At 43.8% G+C, this 19,055-nt stretch overlaps 3 protein-coding genes across 8 annotated transcripts in view; 1 reads left to right on the plus strand and 2 right to left on the minus strand.

Annotated features, from left to right (window-relative positions):
• Window positions 1-63: 63 nt before the first annotated feature.
• On the minus strand, window positions 64-8,119 carry khdc4 (KH domain containing 4, pre-mRNA splicing factor). Of its 3 annotated transcripts, none has more exons than XM_086037187.1 (14): window positions 7,985-8,119; window positions 7,537-7,717; window positions 6,886-7,014; window positions 6,490-6,569; window positions 6,353-6,405; window positions 6,065-6,240; window positions 5,131-5,342; window positions 4,360-4,420; window positions 4,226-4,286; window positions 3,366-3,727; window positions 2,752-2,898; window positions 2,055-2,164; window positions 1,227-1,312; window positions 64-645 (listed from the first exon to the last, which is right to left on the minus strand). In XM_086037187.1, the coding sequence occupies exons 1-14, from the start codon at window positions 8,011-8,013 to the stop codon at window positions 419-421; spliced, it is 1,914 nt and encodes a 637-aa protein (XP_085893313.1). In that variant the 5' UTR covers window positions 8,014-8,119; the 3' UTR covers window positions 64-418. The 3 variants fall into 3 exon arrangements, 2 of the variants coding, with proteins under 2 accessions (XP_085893313.1, XP_085893314.1); XR_015087748.1 differs by having other exon boundaries at window positions 574-645; window positions 2,055-2,136; XM_086037188.1 differs by lacking the exon at window positions 64-645 and having other exon boundaries at window positions 1,161-1,312; window positions 2,055-2,136.
• Window positions 8,120-8,127: 8 nt separating this feature from the next.
• The window catches only part of kcnj14 (potassium inwardly rectifying channel subfamily J member 14), a 32,446-nt gene continuing 21,518 nt past the window's right edge, over window positions 8,128-19,055 (plus strand). For 2 of the 4 annotated variants that reach the window (XM_086037191.1, XM_086037193.1), the window contains exon 1: window positions 8,160-8,274. The gene's annotated coding sequence lies outside the window, so the exon portion shown is untranslated. Of the gene's footprint in view, window positions 8,275-16,310; window positions 16,575-19,055 lie in introns of all 4 variants that reach the window. The other 2 variants (XM_086037192.1, XM_086037194.1) reach the window with 2 other exon arrangements.
• On the minus strand, window positions 15,654-18,193 carry uts2r3 (urotensin-2 receptor 3). Its single transcript, XM_086037197.1, has 2 exons — window positions 18,152-18,193; window positions 15,654-17,027 (listed from the first exon to the last, which is right to left on the minus strand). Exon 2 carries the CDS (start codon window positions 16,953-16,955, stop codon window positions 15,807-15,809), a length of 1,149 nt encoding a protein of 382 aa, XP_085893323.1. The 5' UTR covers window positions 16,956-17,027; window positions 18,152-18,193; the 3' UTR covers window positions 15,654-15,806.

Genomic DNA, 19,055 nt, shown 5'->3' on the forward strand with positions numbered 1-19,055 from the left:
CCTTTTATCCAAAACTGAGATTTTGTTGTCGAAAAAAAAAAAAAAAAGATACGGTACCCGTACTGCAATTTACGCCACTTTATTTCCAAAAAGCAACGGTTAAATTACTACACATTAGTCCAATACAATCGCTACCAAAAAAAAGATGGTTTGTCCACAGGACAATGCGGATTAAATTAAATCTGATTTATTTATTTTTTTATTATTGTTTTCACAAAGACAATATATTCTGATATTCACAGTTTTTTTCCAAAATTGATCTGGCATTGCTCATGTGACCATTCCAACATCCAGAGCTTGGCAAAATGTCAGTCCTAAAAATGTTCATCTTTACACTGTACACGTGCAGAAAACAAATAAGCTTACTTGGACTAAACCCAAAGCTACGAGTCATCCGTGTAGAACTGCTGTGGAACTTTCAGGGCGCCATCCAGAAGGGCATAGACTGTTGCTGCGGCTGCGTTTTAGACCGGGGGGGCGGCGGGGGTGGGCAGCGGTACCCCTGTATCCAGTCTAAGGAGCTAGAAGGGGAGCCCCCGGGGTTACCTGACCCTGAGACTTTGGAGCTCGGGTGGTCTTCCTCTTCGTCGGAGGAGTCCCCGGCATATGCGACCAAGCCCGTTTTTAGCCTCTTCCCAGCAGGTTCTGCAAGAGGAATGGGGGAGAGAGAAAGACAGGGGGGGGGGGGGGGGAAGCAAAAACAAAACACAGCAGCAGCAATTCAACACAATCCAAATTGGAAGAAACAGATTAGTTCGGCGGAGGATGGGAGAAGCATCCCACAACCGCCATTGGTCGGTGGGGGGCGTCCAATGGAGCGGCAGGACGGCGTCACGCGACAAGTCGTCAGCAACCCCCCCGCCCCCCAGGGATGACATGGAAGAGAGGAAAAACAGAGAGGGAAAAAAAAAAGAGAAAACACAAAAACAGGAGAGACTCTCGTTAGTGAGGGAGGCCAACACTGCACACTGATGATGTCATCAGAACGGGACAAGACACTGGATTAAAGGCTCCGCTTCAACTATTTTGTGGTTTTTAGGCACTGCGGCAGAATCCGGGAAGAGTCATCCAAACGTATCAACTGCCTCAGCTGAGCCATAGGAGACATTTTAGTTTAAGCCTATGTGGATTCCTGCTAAAATAGTGGTGAGGGGGGGGGGGCACACTCCGCTTTTGCTGACAGCGGACTTGGACGGGATTTGTCAGTGTTGACGTACTGGACTTACCCACAGGGCCTTGCGGTGGCCTTCTCTCCTCCATCTTGGGTCTCACGCCATTTACGGACAACAGCGGTGGAGGCATTAGCTGCCGGCTGAAGAAACAAACCAACACGTATCTATTGGTATGTTTATAGTTCAGTTGTATTTAACTTTAAAGTATAATATATTTGCAAGTCATATTTTTGCATGGTTTGTTTATGCTTTTTTTTTTTTTAATTTTAATTTGCCTATGTTTAAGCGCAGTGTTTTATTCATGGTCATGATGCTGGGCAACCAAAATTGTAATGTTACAATCATACACGTTAAAAAAAATAATGCTAACGTTTAATATTGTCAGTAAAAATAATAATGCTTTAGTGTAGCTTGTTATTTAAAATACTGTTTACAGTAATAGCATGAGTAAAGAAACAATGATACATTAAAATTAGTGTACAATAAAATGTAAATTAGAGAAATTTGTGTTGTAAAAAATGTGTTAAAATATGCATGTGTAAAGAAATATACATGAAAAGTAAAGTGTAATGTTCATTGAAATTAGGTCAATTAAGGGTAAAAATATTTGTTTATATTTAATATTTGTATTAAATATTTGTTTAAACGTTAGGGTAAAAGAGGGTCTGAAAATGTCTGGCAGTGAACAGGTTAAAGAATAAGACAAAAAAACACCTGTCCAGAGTAAAAGTACAGTACAGCAATCCCCATTTAACAAATTGATTAGGTTGAAATACGTTTAAAAAGTCTGGTATTATCAGTATAATTGTGATTAGAGCATATGAGGAGTTACTTTAAGGCTTGAACAATAAAAAAAATGTTTTCCAACAAAAGTCTGCGTACCCGTCCCTCTCACTCGTTGGGCCGGAGGAACTAGAAGGTGGGGGTCCTGCAGTCTCTGGGCTGCCCGCGGAGAAGCCTGCACCTAAATTAGTCATATGAATGGGTCCATGCTATGAGCAGAAAGACACACAGGCGCCATTAGCAGACATCCTCAACCTGACTCGTGTCTTTTTTATTTTTAAACTTCTTACCAAGCGTTTGACCAACTTTTCCAGGATCACAATTTTAAGACATTTTTCAGCCTATCACAGGAAATATTTTGTAGCAGTTGTTGGAAGGTCTAGAATAACTGTTACATTTATGCTTATTTCCATTAGCCTAATTTGCCTCTTATTTGGTGCACTTTCCGAGCGAGAGTGAGACGCAGTGCAAAAGGACACTTTAATGCCAACATTAGTGTTGGAAAACAAATAAACGGCACAAAGTAACAGAAGCAAAATGACTGAATCAACGACAAAATATGCATAACAAAAATAATATGTCGTGTTGAAGAGCAGAGAGAATCCGAATACCGATCAGAATGCTTCAATGTGCGCAGATTTGATTTAAAAACATGAACCGGTAACGTTCCAACATTGAGCGCATCAAATATTCCATGAACAGTAAATACCATCGAGTATCACCCACCAATCATTTTAAGCGACAACAACCTAAACATGTGGAAAATAATGACTGACGAGTTGTACATGTTGCTCACCTGATAGCCGAGCAGGCCACTGTCACGCTCGTCGGGCACTTCCTCTGTGAAGCGTCTTTTCTGCGCTGGATTGGCGGACATGGATGGAGGAGGCGGGACTTTGGGCGGCGCCACAGCCGAAGGAACGTAGGACATTGGAGGAACCGTCTGCACCGGGAGAAGGAAACATTTGTTTACCAAGTAAAGCCACACATGACACACACGCGTCATGTTACAGTATTCATGGGGTACATTTGTTCTTTATGCGAATCAACACATACTGTAAGTTAATTACTATAATAATTATATAATATCGTCGCTGTCCTGTGAAAAACACTTCCGTCCAATTTTTGAATTTTTTTCAAATGTTCACGTTAATGCGATGTCTGTAACGCGGAAGCACCATTCACGTAAGAATACGATTTCTTTTTTTTTAAATGGACATAAGTGTTTTTCACAGGACAGCGACAATGTGTATGATTCAACTTAGAGATGTTTTTCAGCATTTTAATTCTTATTTATCCATATAAGTTTGACTTGTTCACTCAACTACCAAAATGTTGTTATCCATTATATTCTAATTCATTGACATGCAACTGTACAGTATTACATCTACAGTTATTGCGAGTGGCTACCTGAACCACAGAAGCTGGAGGAGGAACAGGAGCGGGAACGGGAGCGGGAACAGGAGCCGGAACAGGTGGAAGAACGGGTGGCGGAAGAGGTGCCGGAACAGGAGCGGAAACAGGAGGCGCCGGACACAGCAGCGGGCCCAGGTTTGGAGGCGGTGGCGGCGGCACCGGCGTAGGTGGGAACTGGGGGAGGACAACCTTGGGTGGCGCAGGGGGAGGCATGGGAGGGGGCACGGAGAAGGGCATCGGCGGGGGCTGGTTCTGAGGTGGGGGCACTGGCATCGGGTAACCCGGCTGGAAGCCGGCTGGGGGGTAGTATGGGGGTTGCGGGGGCATGCCGTTCATCACTGGGGGCTGTGCGAAGCCTAGAAGGAGAAGAGGGTGACAGAATGTCAAAATGATGTCAGACAGCAAGGTTCCAACTCAACTATTTATAATAGTTGTCATTTGTTTTCCTTTCCTTCCTTGGGGCATAGCAAAGATATTTAAACAGAGGTGAAAATGCTTGAGAATTATTTTTGATGATCCTTGTTAAAAAGTACACAATTATATAGAGACATACTGCTCTGGTGATTTTTTTTTTTTTTTACTATTTTAACTCGCCGATCAGAAACAAAAATCTATTTTCCAAAATCAAATTAAAGAGGGCAGAGACCCTATCACAGCAAAGCTTATTTACATATTGAATATTTTGGATTATTAATGAGTCTATTCGATTCACAGCTATAACCAATGAAAAAGGGAATCCTGCGCATTTCAAACACAAATTACCTTGCAAACACAATAAAAGATATTCAAGATTGTAAAAATGTTGAAAATAAATAAGTGAAAGGGGACCTTCCATTCCCATTTTGAAAACGTACCTTGTTGTGATGGCATCATTGAGCTCATTTGAGCGAGGAAGCGAGAATACTCTGCGTGGACCTAATAAAAGAAGACAAAACCTCATAGTGGTTCAACGCTAACATGTACAAAAGCGATTGAAGGTGCCACTCACGGTCTGAAGCAGGTTTTGACACAATGTTTTGGCTGCTGCAAGACCTTCTGGTTTGGGATGACTGCAGAGGAACATTGGAAACGTGAGTTCAAACTACTCTGCACCATAACGGCGAGCAGAGAGGAGCTGTGTTCAAATTCATTCCCTACGATTTAGCATTTGCAGATTCAAACTATGAAATATGTCGAAGTGAGTTGAGGAGCTTCATTTAGACAAACAGGGATTTGGTCACCTTACTCATAATTTACTTCGTAGTATCTGTGAGCTTGAGTGTGTGTGGCTTTAAAAGCCGGGGGCCTGGGCTGGCGAGTGAGGTGTGTGTCAGCAAATGAGAGTGTAGCTGGGCAGCTAACTGGCTAAACGTTAGCCAGTCTGCGTATTGAGTTGAGCTCCCATATAAATGTGTTTTCTTTTGTTCAATAAATGATTCAAAGTGCACTGCCGACTGTGGCATTCCAATACATCCTTAGCAATAGTGGTTGTATTTAGCAAGCAAACGATGTTTACATTAGTAGCCATCGACTGTTTTCTGTTGCATAATTACAAAGCACTGGATCAAAGTCAGCTGGTGGCCCTTTAATGACTATCAGTTCTTTGCTACTTTTCAAAATGCATTGCGGTTTTCATCGATGGCATTACGTAGCGGTTAGCTCACTACACATTATTAAAGCAGCAGTAACAAAATGGCGGACACACCGTCCAGGCACGATATCGTAGATAGGGAGTGATTCCGAACACAGCCCACATCTTGCGCGATTGAGCAACCCCCACCTGATGTAGATGTACATGGGCTCAAAGGCCTCTCGTCCGGACGTAGGCTCCAGACAGCCTGAGCCTTTTCCCCTGAGGAAGACTTTGGCTCCGGTCTCGGCCTGGATGTGCTGCAGGTACGAGCAGTTGGGACCCTCCACTCGCTCTTTGACGGCAAAGCCCGGGATGGCGTGCTCCAGGCCCACAAAGATCTTATCTTGAACGTAGTGCATCTGTCAAAAGGAGTCACAACATCCAGCTGTCAATGCAAAACTTTATTTGGGAGTGCGATTACATTTACAGTAGAACTTTCAAAGTTAGGTCAACAAACACGTTCTGGAAAAAATCCGCTTCAAAAGTAAGACCCGTCATCATAGGCACATTTTGTGGGACTTTAGCTTGCTGAGCATCTAAAGGAGTCAATCGCAGAAGTGCGATATGATAGAATCACTGAATTTAATACAAACTAAACTGACAAAACTTAAACCATAAAATACAAGCAAGCATATTAGAATGAAGCTTGTAGCTACATATAAATCTTGCGTAAACTTTTTAAAATTCTGTAGTCCCATTGTATCTACAGTACATTTTTTTAAGTACTGTTCAGTAGTATTTAACTTTCAAGTTCATTAGCGTTTCACCTTTAACAGTTTTTTTTAAACATATTTAAGTAGTTTTATGTGCAATGTGTGTGCAACTGTGCATTTTTAGTGGATCATTTTTTTTCCTATATTTGAGCTCAGTTATTAATATTCAATTCACTAGTATGACAGTTTTACAGACGATAATTTCGCCATATTTGCATGACAGTTAGAATCATTAAAATGTTAAATAAAACTTTTTTTTTTTTTTTTTAATCATCAACAAACTAACTATCATGACATTATTTCCTCTTGGGATTCGGAATTCAACCAGAACTTTTCCAGACTCCAATGCGTTTTAGATCCTAACATACCCCAGTCTGGAAGTGTGGCTTGTGGTGCGTCATCGGCGGTAGCGAAGGTGGAGGCGCTGGCTGATAAACCGTCACGGCGGGCGCGGTGGAGGAGAAGGATGAGGACACTGACGACGAGGCGGTCGCTGCTTTCACAACGCCGTTGGTGATGATCTCCTTGATTTTGTTTACAGCTCCTGAAAGCACAGCCAAACAAATGTGTCAAAAACATTAGTCGCCGGAGGGGGGAAAAAAAAAACAAAAAAAAAACAAACACACGACAAATTTCACGCGTGACAGAGTACTGACGGTCCACAAGCTCCCGCGTCTGTCCCTGAACGTGCAGATACAAAGGCCGGTCCCTAAGAGAAAAGAGCACAGAGGTCGTGTTAAGACAAACATAAACAAGATAACTTATGATGACTCAAGACAGATGAGCCAGTCACCCGGGTGGCGCTTTGCCCTTCTCCTCTGCGGTCATGTAGCGTCCTCTGGTGGACACGGCAGCGCTGCTCACTTTACTGATCTGGAAACAAAGAGTTCATCACTGCTTAAAACAGATTTTTCAGTGGTGGGCCTGCAAGCTGTCAACCTAAATTCTCTATTTGATCGGTGGACTTGTTTTCATTTATTTCCAACCGTCAATGTTTCTCTTGGCTGCACTGCTTCCAGTATATGTGAGTATTAGAGCTTTTTTTTTTTTTTTTTCACCACTATGTGCAACCATGTCGAATCTATTCTGCCCTGGGCCTTCAAAATCATTGGTGCTCACCAATTTAACTACATTAGCAAAAGGAATGTTTCTATAACATACTCATTGATTAACGGTCATCCATACTGACCTCATCTTGTGTCTGTCCTCGGGTCAAGAGATTCCGGCACGTGATCGGGACGTCGTTGATCTCGACCTCCGCCACCACCAGGTCGTCTTTAGCCTTGGCTGGGACCTGAGGTTTCCCAAGGCCCATAACCTGAGGGGGGACCAATGGAGAGGTTCAGCATTACCTTTGAAGGTTCAACTCATAAAATGCTTTTAATGTACACATTTTGATTTTTGGGGGGAAATCAAAACTTGGGCGGCATATAAACATCTTGAACGTCAACAAAATGAAAAAAAAAGTTATGGTGTTTGGCCCCTTGTACATCTCATCTTTGACTTGGGCCCCCTGGCGTCTTAAGTCGAATTTGGGTTTTAAATTGGAGAGTGATTTCAAAACGGACAAATTGGTGCTGTTGTTAAATTCAGATTTTTTATAACTGGCAACTGGCAAAAGTAAACCCTCTCCTTTCACAACATCACTTAGTAGGCAATCTATGCCTTCGTTACTTCTCGGCTGGTTTACTGTGATGCCCTTAATTTTGGAGTCAGCCAGTCCTCCCTCAAGCGTTCAAGCAAATTCATACCTCAGACATTAAACTGACTACCAGTGCGTGTTTAACAAGATCAATATCAAATGGTAGAAACTTTCCTTGCAGCAGTGTTTGTTGTGTACCTTTTCAATGGGCCCCGGTGTGCCAATCTGCGAGGGCTTGAGTTTGCCCTTGGCTACCAGCATGGCGTTAATCTTAGCGGCCACGGCGGCGGCGGCGTCCAGAGCTCCGGTGGGTGCCGCCTCAGCGTCCCCTGGTCCCCCACAGCCGGGTCCCGGCTGGTCCCACTTGCTAGCGCGGCGGCTAGGAGGACACCATATCATTTACTCATCAATAACCAAGTGGAGGTTGTAGATTGGATTATAGTTGACAGTGTTCTAATAAAGTCACGATTACGGGCCTAGTTGTGATTGAGATGTTTAAGAGACGTAATGGTATGTAGCGTTGTTCTAATAAAATGTGGCTAACTACAAAGAGCTAATGCGCAGCAAGAGTCGTCAATGATTACACAAACTAACGAGCCGGGTTATAAATGACGGCGGCAAATATATTACGCGAACGCTAACTCACCCGCCGTTTTGACTTCCACCAAATGACATTAAGTCCTTAAAAGTTCCTCTTTTGCTGTGTAAAAACACACGTATGGAACTAGCTGACGCTGAGCTAACCAAGCCAAGCAGACGCTTCCGTCTCCGGTTTGTGGCTTGTTGCTAAGAGGCGCCATTAGAGGGCGCCAAAGACAATTTCGTCGTTTTCAAAATGGTGCCGCTCACCTGTTCCATTTTGGATTTTTTTTTCAAATATTTTTTTTATGCAGCACGGTTGAGCTTGAGCTGTCGTCTGGAAGTACCGCAGTCAAGGTAAGTTTGAACAACACTTGAACTCATGTTGCGCCACCAGCTGACACCACACGGTCACTTATTTGGGCTGTTTTTATTATTTCGTGATTTAAAATGAAATCCCAGTTAAAGTACACCAGTACAGTAAAGACATGCTGTATGTGTACCATAAATGTACGTGACAACAAAATTAAAGTCCTTTTTTCCCCAGCACGACAAAAATATTTGCTAATATGTTAAGAATTAAGGAAGTTATTACATTTCAAAGGCTTCAAAAGCGGGCAAAAATGTCATCTTGTTTCTAATTCAAAACAAAGGAATGGCCTGTGATCGTTTTTTTAAGAAAAAGTATGAAGCTGAGATCTTGAGGCCCCACAGTTTTCCTTTAGTGTGGACCGAATTTGACACACCACAAGAAAGTGTTCAATATCACAAGCTGAGTAATCATAATTATAGTCAATTAATTAATGACGTTAATTAAATAATTAATAAATTGTTCACATATACCATCGCTGGCAACGGACGGCTGATTAATCGGCTCTCCTGCGTCCCTCCCCATTAAAGGTTTGGCAGCGTATCATGTTTTTTGGCAACGTAGCCGCTTGTCCAGTTAAGCCTCCATATGTGTTAGGAACACTGTTAAACATTGAATATATCCATGTTTTTGGAGGACACAAATTTAGTCTCACTTCTCATTCATTTTAAACGAACTGTCAACGGTTCATGTGGGGAAAAAATCTGATTGTTTACTTTTGAGATCGGTGTTGTAGTGGCGACTTGCGTTGAAATCTTTCGTGGCGAAAAGCGAACTTGGCAGATAGGTCTGCGTTTAAATTCGGTGAACATATAATCTGCTTCCTATTTTACCCGAAAGACACCATTTTCTTGACATCCAAAGTAATTTGGTCCTTAAACCTTAGAGTTGCTTCGCTTACAGTCAATATTTTTATTTTCAAAAATTAATTGAGGGCCCGGGCCGCCAGTTGCGCATTTCTGTTTCGCAGTGTCACGGAAAGAAAGAGTCTTTGGAGTGCCTTCTGCATGCTCGCCCATGCTGTTCACGAGTAAAGTGTCAGAAGGTCAGAGTTCAGGGGAACCTCGATGCCTGACTTGACTCAGACGCCTGTTGACGTGCAAGAAGAGGAGGAGGCTGAAAGGCGGGGAGGAGATCGAAGAGAAGAGCAGACGTGTCATATTTACAGACAGTCTTTGCTAGTAAGAGCCCAGGTGCGAACCGTAATACGTATGTCGGTTGATGTAACCTCCGGCCTCTCAGGCTCACAAGCCACGGCCTCGCCTGATGCTGGCCGCTGACGCCTACGTGCGAAGTCACCGGACTTGATGGAGAGGAGGGCGCTTCACCGCGGGGTCGCATTGAGTCAAACAAAGAAACACTGTGAGCAGCCGTGGGTGCTGTATTTGCTGCCAAACCAGCAATTACAAGAAGGTCAAGCACAACACATTTGATCCAAAACCGTTTTCCCATGCAAAATAAGGAAATGGAAACAAGCCAAAGATCATACAATGACATTTTAACACGCGAAATTGACGTTTTGTAACAAAGTGATGTAAGCTGCAGTAATAATAGTTGTTTTTTGTAGAGGATAGAGACTATATGCCTTTGAGAACTGTTTTGTTTTCAAACATCCGTTGCATCAAGAGGAAGTCAACCCCAAAATTTTCTTTACAAGAATATGTTCTATGCAGGCCCACTAGTCGAAAACACGGCATTCTGATTCATATTGAGTTTGTCTAATATGAGTAAAGCAGTAAAAATCCACCCGTTTTTGTCCGTCTCAGGGGGCAGCCATTTTGCTGCTTTCTGTGGACTGAAAATGACATCACAGTTGCTCAGGGCTCAGATAACGACCAATCACGGCTCAGCGCCAGAAACAGCTGAGCTGTGATAGGTCGTTACAAAATGGCCACACCCTGAGATGGCTAAAACCAGGTGGATTATGCTGCTTAATTCATATTCCACAAAGGCAATATTAATCAGCATGCTAGGCTAGTGAAGGCGCATAGAACATCTTGTAAAGAATTTTTGGGGATTGACTTCCCCTTTAAATAGTTATAACTAGCAAGTACTTGGCCTTATTTAAAAAAAAAAAAAAAAAAATAGGGCCACTATCTGCTGCTTGTTTTGAAGTTCGCTGTCACCAAAAATAAAAATCTGGGAAACCCTTCAATGCTCTTGTGAGGTACGCTCACACCCAAAGTTTTTTTATGCCACACGTAGGCGTATTCTTCTAAAAAATATAAATCCCAATTTTTATGGGCACACTAGCCATCGTGTTGTATTTTTCGGATTTGTTCAAGCATAAACTGAGCCTGTTTTTTTTATTTTTTTTTTTTATATGATGCGAAGTTTAAAGCCATATTAATATGTCAAGCGTATATGCAGGAAACATGTGGAGGGTGAGGGAAAGAGGGAAAACATATGGAGGGATTGAATTTTCGCAGGCAGAGAAGCGAGTGCTGCGGGAATCTTTTCGGTGTATGTCTGCAGAGAATGGGAGCCTCTTATACAGTTCGCAGCGGGATCTTGGCCCGGGCCGCGGCCTCGTCTCGTCTGCCCGGCGGGGTGCTTTCCTGAGCGGGCTGCCCAGGGGAGGGGCACCTGCGAGCAGGCACAATCACTGGTCAAGGGGAGGGCCCGGCAGGCGGGGCCAAGGGGGCGCTGGGATGGAAAAGACGCTCGCTGGTTCCAGGAAACGGACATCTGTTGGATGTATGAAATCCTCAGGTAGAGCGCAGCGACGCTCCCAATCGCAACTATTTGTCCTCTCCTATTCCCGGCGAGGAGCTAATGACGCCGGCTGCTATCTCAGGATGAAATCAGAGGCTGCTGTTGTCCTGCAGAACAAGAGTTATGATTGGAGCGGGCCGCCTGGTGCTGGCCACTACCAACACACGCAAAGTTTATAGATAGGCCGGCCTGCCAACTGACACAATATTTTCCATCCATTTGGTCGGCTTGGGCAAACAGTGCGTATTTGAAGTTTATCAAACACTCAGTCATCCCAGCAGACTCATGGGAGGATTTAATCATCTGATATGTTGAGTTTTTATAACACACGCATACGCGTCAACATCAACACTCTGCCACCGAGTGTCATTGTTGGACGTGCTTCCGAGCAGCAACGTTCATCTTCTGTCATTTTGACAGAGGTGGCAAAAATACTCACATTCTGTTCTTAAATACAAGTACAAATACTTTTACAAAAAAAAAGACTGTTACAAGCAGAAGCAAAAGTACAGTCTGTTATTTTTACTGTCCATTACTTACGATACCTATTTTGAAAACTTCACGATGGAAAACATACAGTTTCCCTCTTAATAACTTAGTGCTCATACTTAGAAGAAGAAAAAAAAAATCATGTTAAATGTCGCATGTGGTGTTTTGGAGCTAGACAGTTTCTATAACATCAAAACAACTTGTTTTCTATAGCTTTTTAAGATAGTGATCTGAGTCACAAAAATGCTTAATTAGCTTATAATAACAACTGAAAAAATACACCTTACTTGTATTTGTGCAGAGATTTTTTTGTGGGTGTTCCCATAGCTTCGCTAAATTAGCTAATGATAAAAACGAAAAAAATACACTTCACTTATATGTGTCCGAATTTTTGTGTTCACATAGCCTTGGTCGTTACCTGAGCCCTGAGCAGTTGTGATGTCATATTCAGTCGACAGAAATGACAAAATGGCCGCCCCTTGAGATGGCTAAAAACGGGTGGCTTTTGCTGCTTATCTCATATTTCACAAACGCAATATTAATCAGAATGCCGTGTTTCAACTAGTGGGCCTGCTGGGAACATATTCTTAAAAAAAATATGTTTGGGTTGATTTCGCATTAAGTTATATTGTAAAATATATACTGTACTTGTATGGCTTGGCAGCGGCCGTCTTAATCTTGCTTTGTACCCGTAAACATAATATTTGCTGCGCCATCTTATGAGATACGCGTCGTTTTTTAAAATTGCGACAGCATTCAACTTCGATTCAAATGTCCAAACTAGTTAGCGACTGCATTTCGGTATGTCCCGGGCCTTCAAAAGCCACGTCCTCGACTCACGTATGAGGGCTTTCACAACGACCTGGAGCTTCGTCGACAAGACATTCCTTTGAAATGGACGAATGTGCTGAGATAGCCGCGGTTGTGTGCAAAAACGGTATGGATATTACATTAACTCCCCAACAGGAGCACCCCCTGTGGTGAGAGCTCACACAGCTGCGGATAATAAGTGCAGTGGGAGCGTCGCGCTGCAAGGTAGCCAGGTAAATGAAAACACATGCGTGGACCACAGAAAGGCCTCGGCAGCGTCGACGTATCAAGAAATACTTCAGATGAATATGGGGTGTCTCTATTTTGATGCTTTTCAGCGGCTTTCCCTCCCATTTTCTTTCGTTTGCGTACAAGCATTGGGGCCCAACCGGCTCGTCTGCTCCCCCTTTCTCAGTAGGCTCATTTTGTAATATTGACTTTAATCAAATCACGTACACAAATTTGGAGACAAATAGTTACGACGTTATTGAATGTCTAATAACGGTCACTAGAGCTTAATGGTTTTACTGTCTGGTGTGTGCGAGGGATGGAAAAACACACTGACCCAGATACAGTTTGTCACTCAAGAATGAATGGTGACACTGAGCTGCGGATGAAATAAAAACCTCAAATAAATCATCCGTCTTGCTACTGTATGGGTGCAAACGATGCTTTAAATATGTGTAATATTTCATTAATTAAACTTTTTTTTTTTTTTTGTCTCAACCTGGTCTCATATTAGCTACAGACATAAATGGCCAAAATATGAGAATCTACAACCCCTATATTTGGGATTGTCATAGTAATCAATAAGTGGATTAATTAAGATTTCTAGTGTAATTTGTGTGGAATCACTTGTGAACTAATCACATCTTGAAGCAATTGAGACAAAGTGTAATGCGCTACTCGACCGCTATTGTGATTAATAGTGTTCGGCGAAGTTGTCGAACTGCGGCCGGAGTTATTATTTGTATTTGGCGAAGTAACACAAAAATTTCGTTGGCGCAATGGAGGCTAAGCAGAATAGAATGTCCGAAGTTTGGGATCATTTCACGCCTAACAAGGAAGATAAAGTGCACATCTACAATCGCCGCTGGTGCACTTTTAATCGCGTTATTGAACAGAACTAAACACAGCCAACACCATGTCACTAAAACGCAGGATGGCTAATAAGGTAGCCAACTCTACATTCCTCGACGCCCACGTCACTTACCAGGCCAGGCCCCGCCTTTTAAAGCCACACACGCTCAAAGTCGCGTTTTATTTATTCAGCAAAAAAAAAATATTTACAAAAAAAAAACAACTACAAGCCTCAGAGAATGCTTCAACATACTCCGATAAATCATTTCAAGTTTACATTTTAATGTCTTGATTTCTTTTGTAGGGATCACACACTCCGCTTTTCGCAAATCTTTCAGATGATCTAGAAAGTAATCACAACCAATCTGAACTCGATTTGAGTAAAAAAAAGGAAAAAATGATTGTGTGTTTAAGGTTACTTAATATTATCTCTCTGATCCCGCACCATAAAATGTGGACATTTATAGCTTTCATTAGGAATTATGAAGTCTGGAGGAGAAAATAACTGGTCTTGCAGCAAATCTCTCTACCAGACTTTTTAAAGTTCTATCCAACTGTCAGTCAAAAAATTGGGCCACGCGGGCACTTTTTAAACAACCACCATCCCGCTGACCAAAGCACCGTCCTTCTCGCTCTTTTTTAATTTTTTTAATTATTTTTTTTATGAATCCCTTCATCCCATCCTTACTGTGCTCTCTCATACAACAATATTTGCCCATGTGCGTCAATGAGCAGCGGGGTTTTGCGCTACAGTACAGTGCGCCCTTTGAGGTAGGCATACACAGAGCTCCTTGCTGCAGGGAGATACTGAAACACCAGCCAGCGAGTATACACAAGAACACGGAACACCTGACCGACGTGGTGACATGCTGACACGTACACACAAACCAACCAAACGTCAATCCGATCTTCAAAACATAGCCAGGCGGTGCAATTGAAGTGTCACTGCTTTCCAGTTTGTTTCCCCGCAGTGTCCATCCATCCACCATCCAGCTGCCGTTCTGCCCCTGGAAAGTTATTTTTAAAAAGCACCTCTCTTCTCCAGTTTCACAAAAATTCGATGATCACGTTCACCATCAAGGATGCACCGAAACTCTGAACACCGCATGGCAGAACAAATACTGTCGGAAAAAATTTGCCATATTTGGTCATTTTGGTGTACTGGCACACCACTAGTGATTTTACAGTAATGTTGTTTCACCATTTTAACCAGGCCTCTGATGATAGCTGTAGCTGCAATGTGGCCTGTGGTAAAGATAAGTTTGACGCTGCTGTCCGGCAGTGAATGAGTTAAGTACAAGTATACCTGAAAAATCTGGTAAAATACTATCTTTCCAAAGACAATAATGCTCCGTTGTTGCTGTTGTTTTTTTTTTTTGGGCAACAATATGTTGTAATTTGCAGCAGTGTAGAACTGCGCTGTATCATACCAACATCTCTTTGTAATATTTCATATTATTTTATAAGTATGAGAAAGCTCTCAGTATGATACAGCGCAGTGCTTCACCATTACACCTTCCTGCCATTCATTTTTTTGACATTTGTCTCATATACTAAATACTGGCCCAGGATTGGCTTCTAATCTACCTGGAATGTCTTTTTTTTTTTTTTTTTTTTTTTTTTTTGAGACGCTTCAGGTTTTTAAGGTCATTGGAGTCAGTGCATGTAATGAAGTGTCCAGTGGTGTTCATTTTACCCCGATAACAGATCGAATGACTCTGTGAATTGCAGAAAGCATAATCTTTATTTAGAGCTCTATATTAAGCGTTAATATAAACATCAGTCAGTGACAAGAGTTGAAGCCATGCAATGGCATTGCATGTTCAAACCCGGCAACGCAAAGTGTGTTTGAAATGTACAAGGAGCAAACAAAATATTTACTTAACCTTAATTCACAACGCCTCAGAAAAATCCCAGAGATAAAGACTAGTCGACAACGGCAAATTTCTTTCAAAGAAAGACAAAAAAAAATTCTTTTTTCCCCAAAACAAGCAGAAGTGCATCCGTAATTTTACTAGAACTGCGTGTGCATGCAAAATCTTCATTCAACAAATGAACTAGTCAAACAAAATGACATTCCTACGGCTGGCGATTTGGTTCATGGTAACTTGGATTATAACAATAATAATAACAAATCACCTACAGTGATGTACTTTTGCAATAGTTTTACCCAGCAGCTGACAAACCCTTTCGTTATACTCCGTTGTTTTTCAGATTGTCATTTTTGCACTGCTAAAAAAGAAACATTACCGACTCTTTCATTCCGAACTTTATACAAAACGTCTTTACAAAGTGCTCCGATTTGCTTGGTTTCAGTTAACAAGCGGAATCATTGGTCTTTGGTATCTATTGAGAATATTGAAAAATGATTCATTTACAGTACCCAGTACAGGCTCACATTATTGTGTCAGGTGATACAAAGAACCTACTGCAGCGGACTGCTCTTGCGGCAGAGCTGATTCGCCGATGTCAGCGTTTGCCGTTTACGTCGTCGCTTTCCAGTCAGTAGCGTATAGAAGAACGGATTAACGCAAGAGTTTCCGTAGGTCAGTCCCGTGAGGATCCGGTTGACCGTCACCTGAGTGCCTACCGGTACTGTCCTCAGCATGTCAGGCTTGTAGAGAGGCAGCAGCTGCCAGATCCAGAAAGGGAGGAAGCAAGCCCAGAAGGCCAGGACGATGCCCAAGATGAGGAGCAGGACTTTGGGTTTGGGAGCACGGGCGGGGCAAGCAGTACTAGTGCCCGTGCCCCACGGGGCCCGGGTCTGAGACACCCAGTAAAGTCGTCCAAGAGTAGCGTAGAGAGCTCCGATAGCCAGGCCCGGCCCGAGGATGCTGGTGCAGAAGAGCACGCTCAGATAGGCCTTGGAGCTCTGCTCGTCCCACGCGGGCACGCACAGCTGACCCTCCTGGTTCTCCCCGTCTTCCAGGTGCAGGGTGATCATCATCGGCAAGCTCAGCGCCACGGCCAGCCCCCAAGCCAAGCTCACCCGCAGCAGCCCCGACGAGTTGGTGGACGAGGTGTGCAGGGGCCGCGCCACGGCCCGGTAGCGGTCCAGGCTCATGGCGGTCAGGGTGAAGATGGAGGCGTGCATGGTGAGGAGGTCCAGGCTCAGGAGGAGACGGCAGCCCAGCTCGCCAAAGGCCCAGTCGGACGCCAGGCTGTCGTAGACGATGAAGGGGGCGGTGAACAGGTAGAGCAGGTCGGCCAGGGCCAGGCTCAGCACCTGGAGGTGAAGGGAGGAGGAGGAGGAGGTGGAGGAGAGAGGGGAGGAGGAGGGGGAGAGCGAGGAAGGATTGGAAAGGCAGGAGGGCGCGGGCACTCTCGTTAAGCAGCAGGTTAGGCCCACTCCGTTTCTCCTCCTGCTCCTCCTGCGCCTCAGAAGGAGGCCCAGAGTGTACAGGTTGCCGATGATGCCCAGGAGGGAGAGCAGGGAGAGGAAGGAGCAGAACACGGCGGTGGATGCAAGGCTGGGAGACGGAGAGGTCGGGGTAGGGGTGGCAGGTAGGGAGAAATTGGGACTGATGGGGAAGGTGTGCGGGGAAGGTGGAGACAAGGAGCCCGAGGCGTCCATTTATGTCGCTGTTAGCTTGTTAGGATGTCTGGAGGGATCGTGCGGGCTAGCGAATATTATTGAAAGCGCGAGCTGTTTTAGGCAATCGGTGCAAATCAGCAGAGACAGATTAAAGGGAGATGAGGCAACAAAACGGAGAAGTGTTATTTCCTCCACCTTCTGGAGATTTACATTTGGTTCACACGCAAAACGCAGTCGGTGCGACGCAAGGTGATGCACGCCAACTTCAAGTGTGACACACAGAGAAAAGAAAGTCGCGTGAGCAACATGCAGTAAAAATGAAAATGTCAGCCAGACCCATGGTTTATGTAGCAGCACAAACCATCCGCGGTTGGCACAGCCTTCCCGGTTTTATGGATTCCTTGGGAGTCGGGCGGAGCAGTCCTGGTTTCCGTAAATAATTGCATTTTCAGAGCGGGAGGGCTCCAATTGAGGCTGTAAATCTCGACGGAGGCGTTTGAGTGCCCGGCCCTTTTCTTCAGCTCATCAGTTGGACACCAATCAGTTAAGTGGGACAACCGAGATACCCGAAGACATACGTTGCCTGATATTGTGCGCGGGGACATTTTCTCCCCCCCTTTGCCAGTGAATGGACGACGAGACCCAATTGACACGTTTGACTTTCACGCTTTAAATTTTGGTCGGCGCGCGGACGCCGTGTTTGGGGAAAGATTCTCGACATATGCGCTTTGCAGGCGACATCAAAGCATCCGAGGGGTGCCCGGCCCCCCACCCCCGGACGACACATGCGGACCCGGGCGGCACCAGGGGTTAAGAGCTGCAGTTGAACTGTAGAGGAGCAGCCGGTCCCCCCGCTGTGCCGCGTGCCTCCACGTTGACCAGCTCGCTTTGAATAGCATCGCTGCCATTAATGACCGCGCTTTTCCCGACACAATCGTCTTTGCAAACACATTTCCACGTCTGCGCCGATGAATTCACCTCCACTTGTTTGCTTTAAAACAGAAGTGAAGGTTTTTCTTTACTGCAGACTGAACAACAGATATCAAAACACTTTGTGTCATTGGAATGGAACTGGCTATCGTTGTAGACGATAGAGAGGGACGTACACCGAGAATAAATGTAAATAAATCACAAGTTTTATATACAAACTCTGTGTTATGCGTGAAATCCAGCAAGAGTGAAGGACTATTTGGATGTTTTTTTTCAAAAAAAAAATCTATTTTTCTTAATCTCACCTCAGAGAAGGTGCTGCAGAAACAATATTCCACCGATTCGTCTGGTCAAAAAGTTCACTTTCCATTTTCAAATCCTCCTTGCGTGTTCATGAGTGGTCTTAAAATCCCCAGAATGAGTATTTTGGTAGGAAAATGAAACGACGAGATGGCTGGACACTCGACCTCCAAACTTTGCGATGCGAACTCTTCTGTCTTGTCCCGTCTTGCCTGGTGCAGCTCCTTCTCCTCAGCGCAGTCTTTGAAGTGTCCACCACCCGTGTGTGTGTGTGCGTGCGTGTGTGTGTTTGAGGGAAAAGGGGGTGGGATGCTGAGTGACGGACTTATCCTACACAATGGTGAATATTAATACAAAGTTGTGTGGTCCTAAAGCGGACCCAGGTGGTCCTATCTTATTTTGATTTTTTGTAATTCATGGACAGTTTTCTTTCCATCCTAATTGCAGAGTTCACTCTCCAACAATGAAATCTATTTCTGTATTATTACCAATCACTTGAAATGGACGTTCATTTTCTTAGACGACTACAAAAGCCCTTGTACCCAAAAGTGATATTTTAGCTAATTTCTTTTTAAGCCGCTTCGAATAATGACAGCTTTACGGCAGCTATATATCTTTCGTTATTTGCAAGTTCCGTCATGTTTTGATGGTTTTCTAATGTTTTGAAACATTTGAGCCGGGCGTGAATCACACTTTGGACCCCTTGCAAAGACCTCAAGAAGATGACTATAAATGGTATCATAATATTGTGTTTTGGCAAATAATCAGTTGAAATCTTTGACTGGTATATAAAGTCTGAAAAAGCTACCAATTTGAAGTGATACATGGGATAAAATTGTTTGAAATACATTTTGGCACACAGTGTCAGCAACAGTTTCGATGGAATTTTCATTGAATCTGTTCCAACAC

This window comes from Filicampus tigris, chromosome 8 (assembly GCF_054856515.1).
Source record: "Filicampus tigris isolate MCC_2025a chromosome 8, RoL_Ftig_1.0, whole genome shotgun sequence".
Taxonomy (NCBI): Eukaryota; Metazoa; Chordata; class Actinopteri; order Syngnathiformes; family Syngnathidae; genus Filicampus; species Filicampus tigris.

Coding starts and splice junctions, on each gene's coding strand:
- khdc4 (XM_086037187.1), bottom strand. CDS start 8,013: ATGTCATTTGGTGGAAGTCAAAACGGCGG. Junction 6,406..6,489: donor AAGGGCAAAGCGCCACCCGG/GTGACTGGCTCA, acceptor CTTTTCTCTTAG/GGACCGGCCTTTGTATCTGC. Junction 4,287..4,359: donor GTCAAAACCTGCTTCAGACC/GTGAGTGGCACC, acceptor TTCTTTTATTAG/GTCCACGCAGAGTATTCTCG.
- uts2r3 (XM_086037197.1), bottom strand. CDS start 16,955: ATGGACGCCTCGGGCTCCTTGTCTCCACCTTCCCCGCACACCTTCCCC.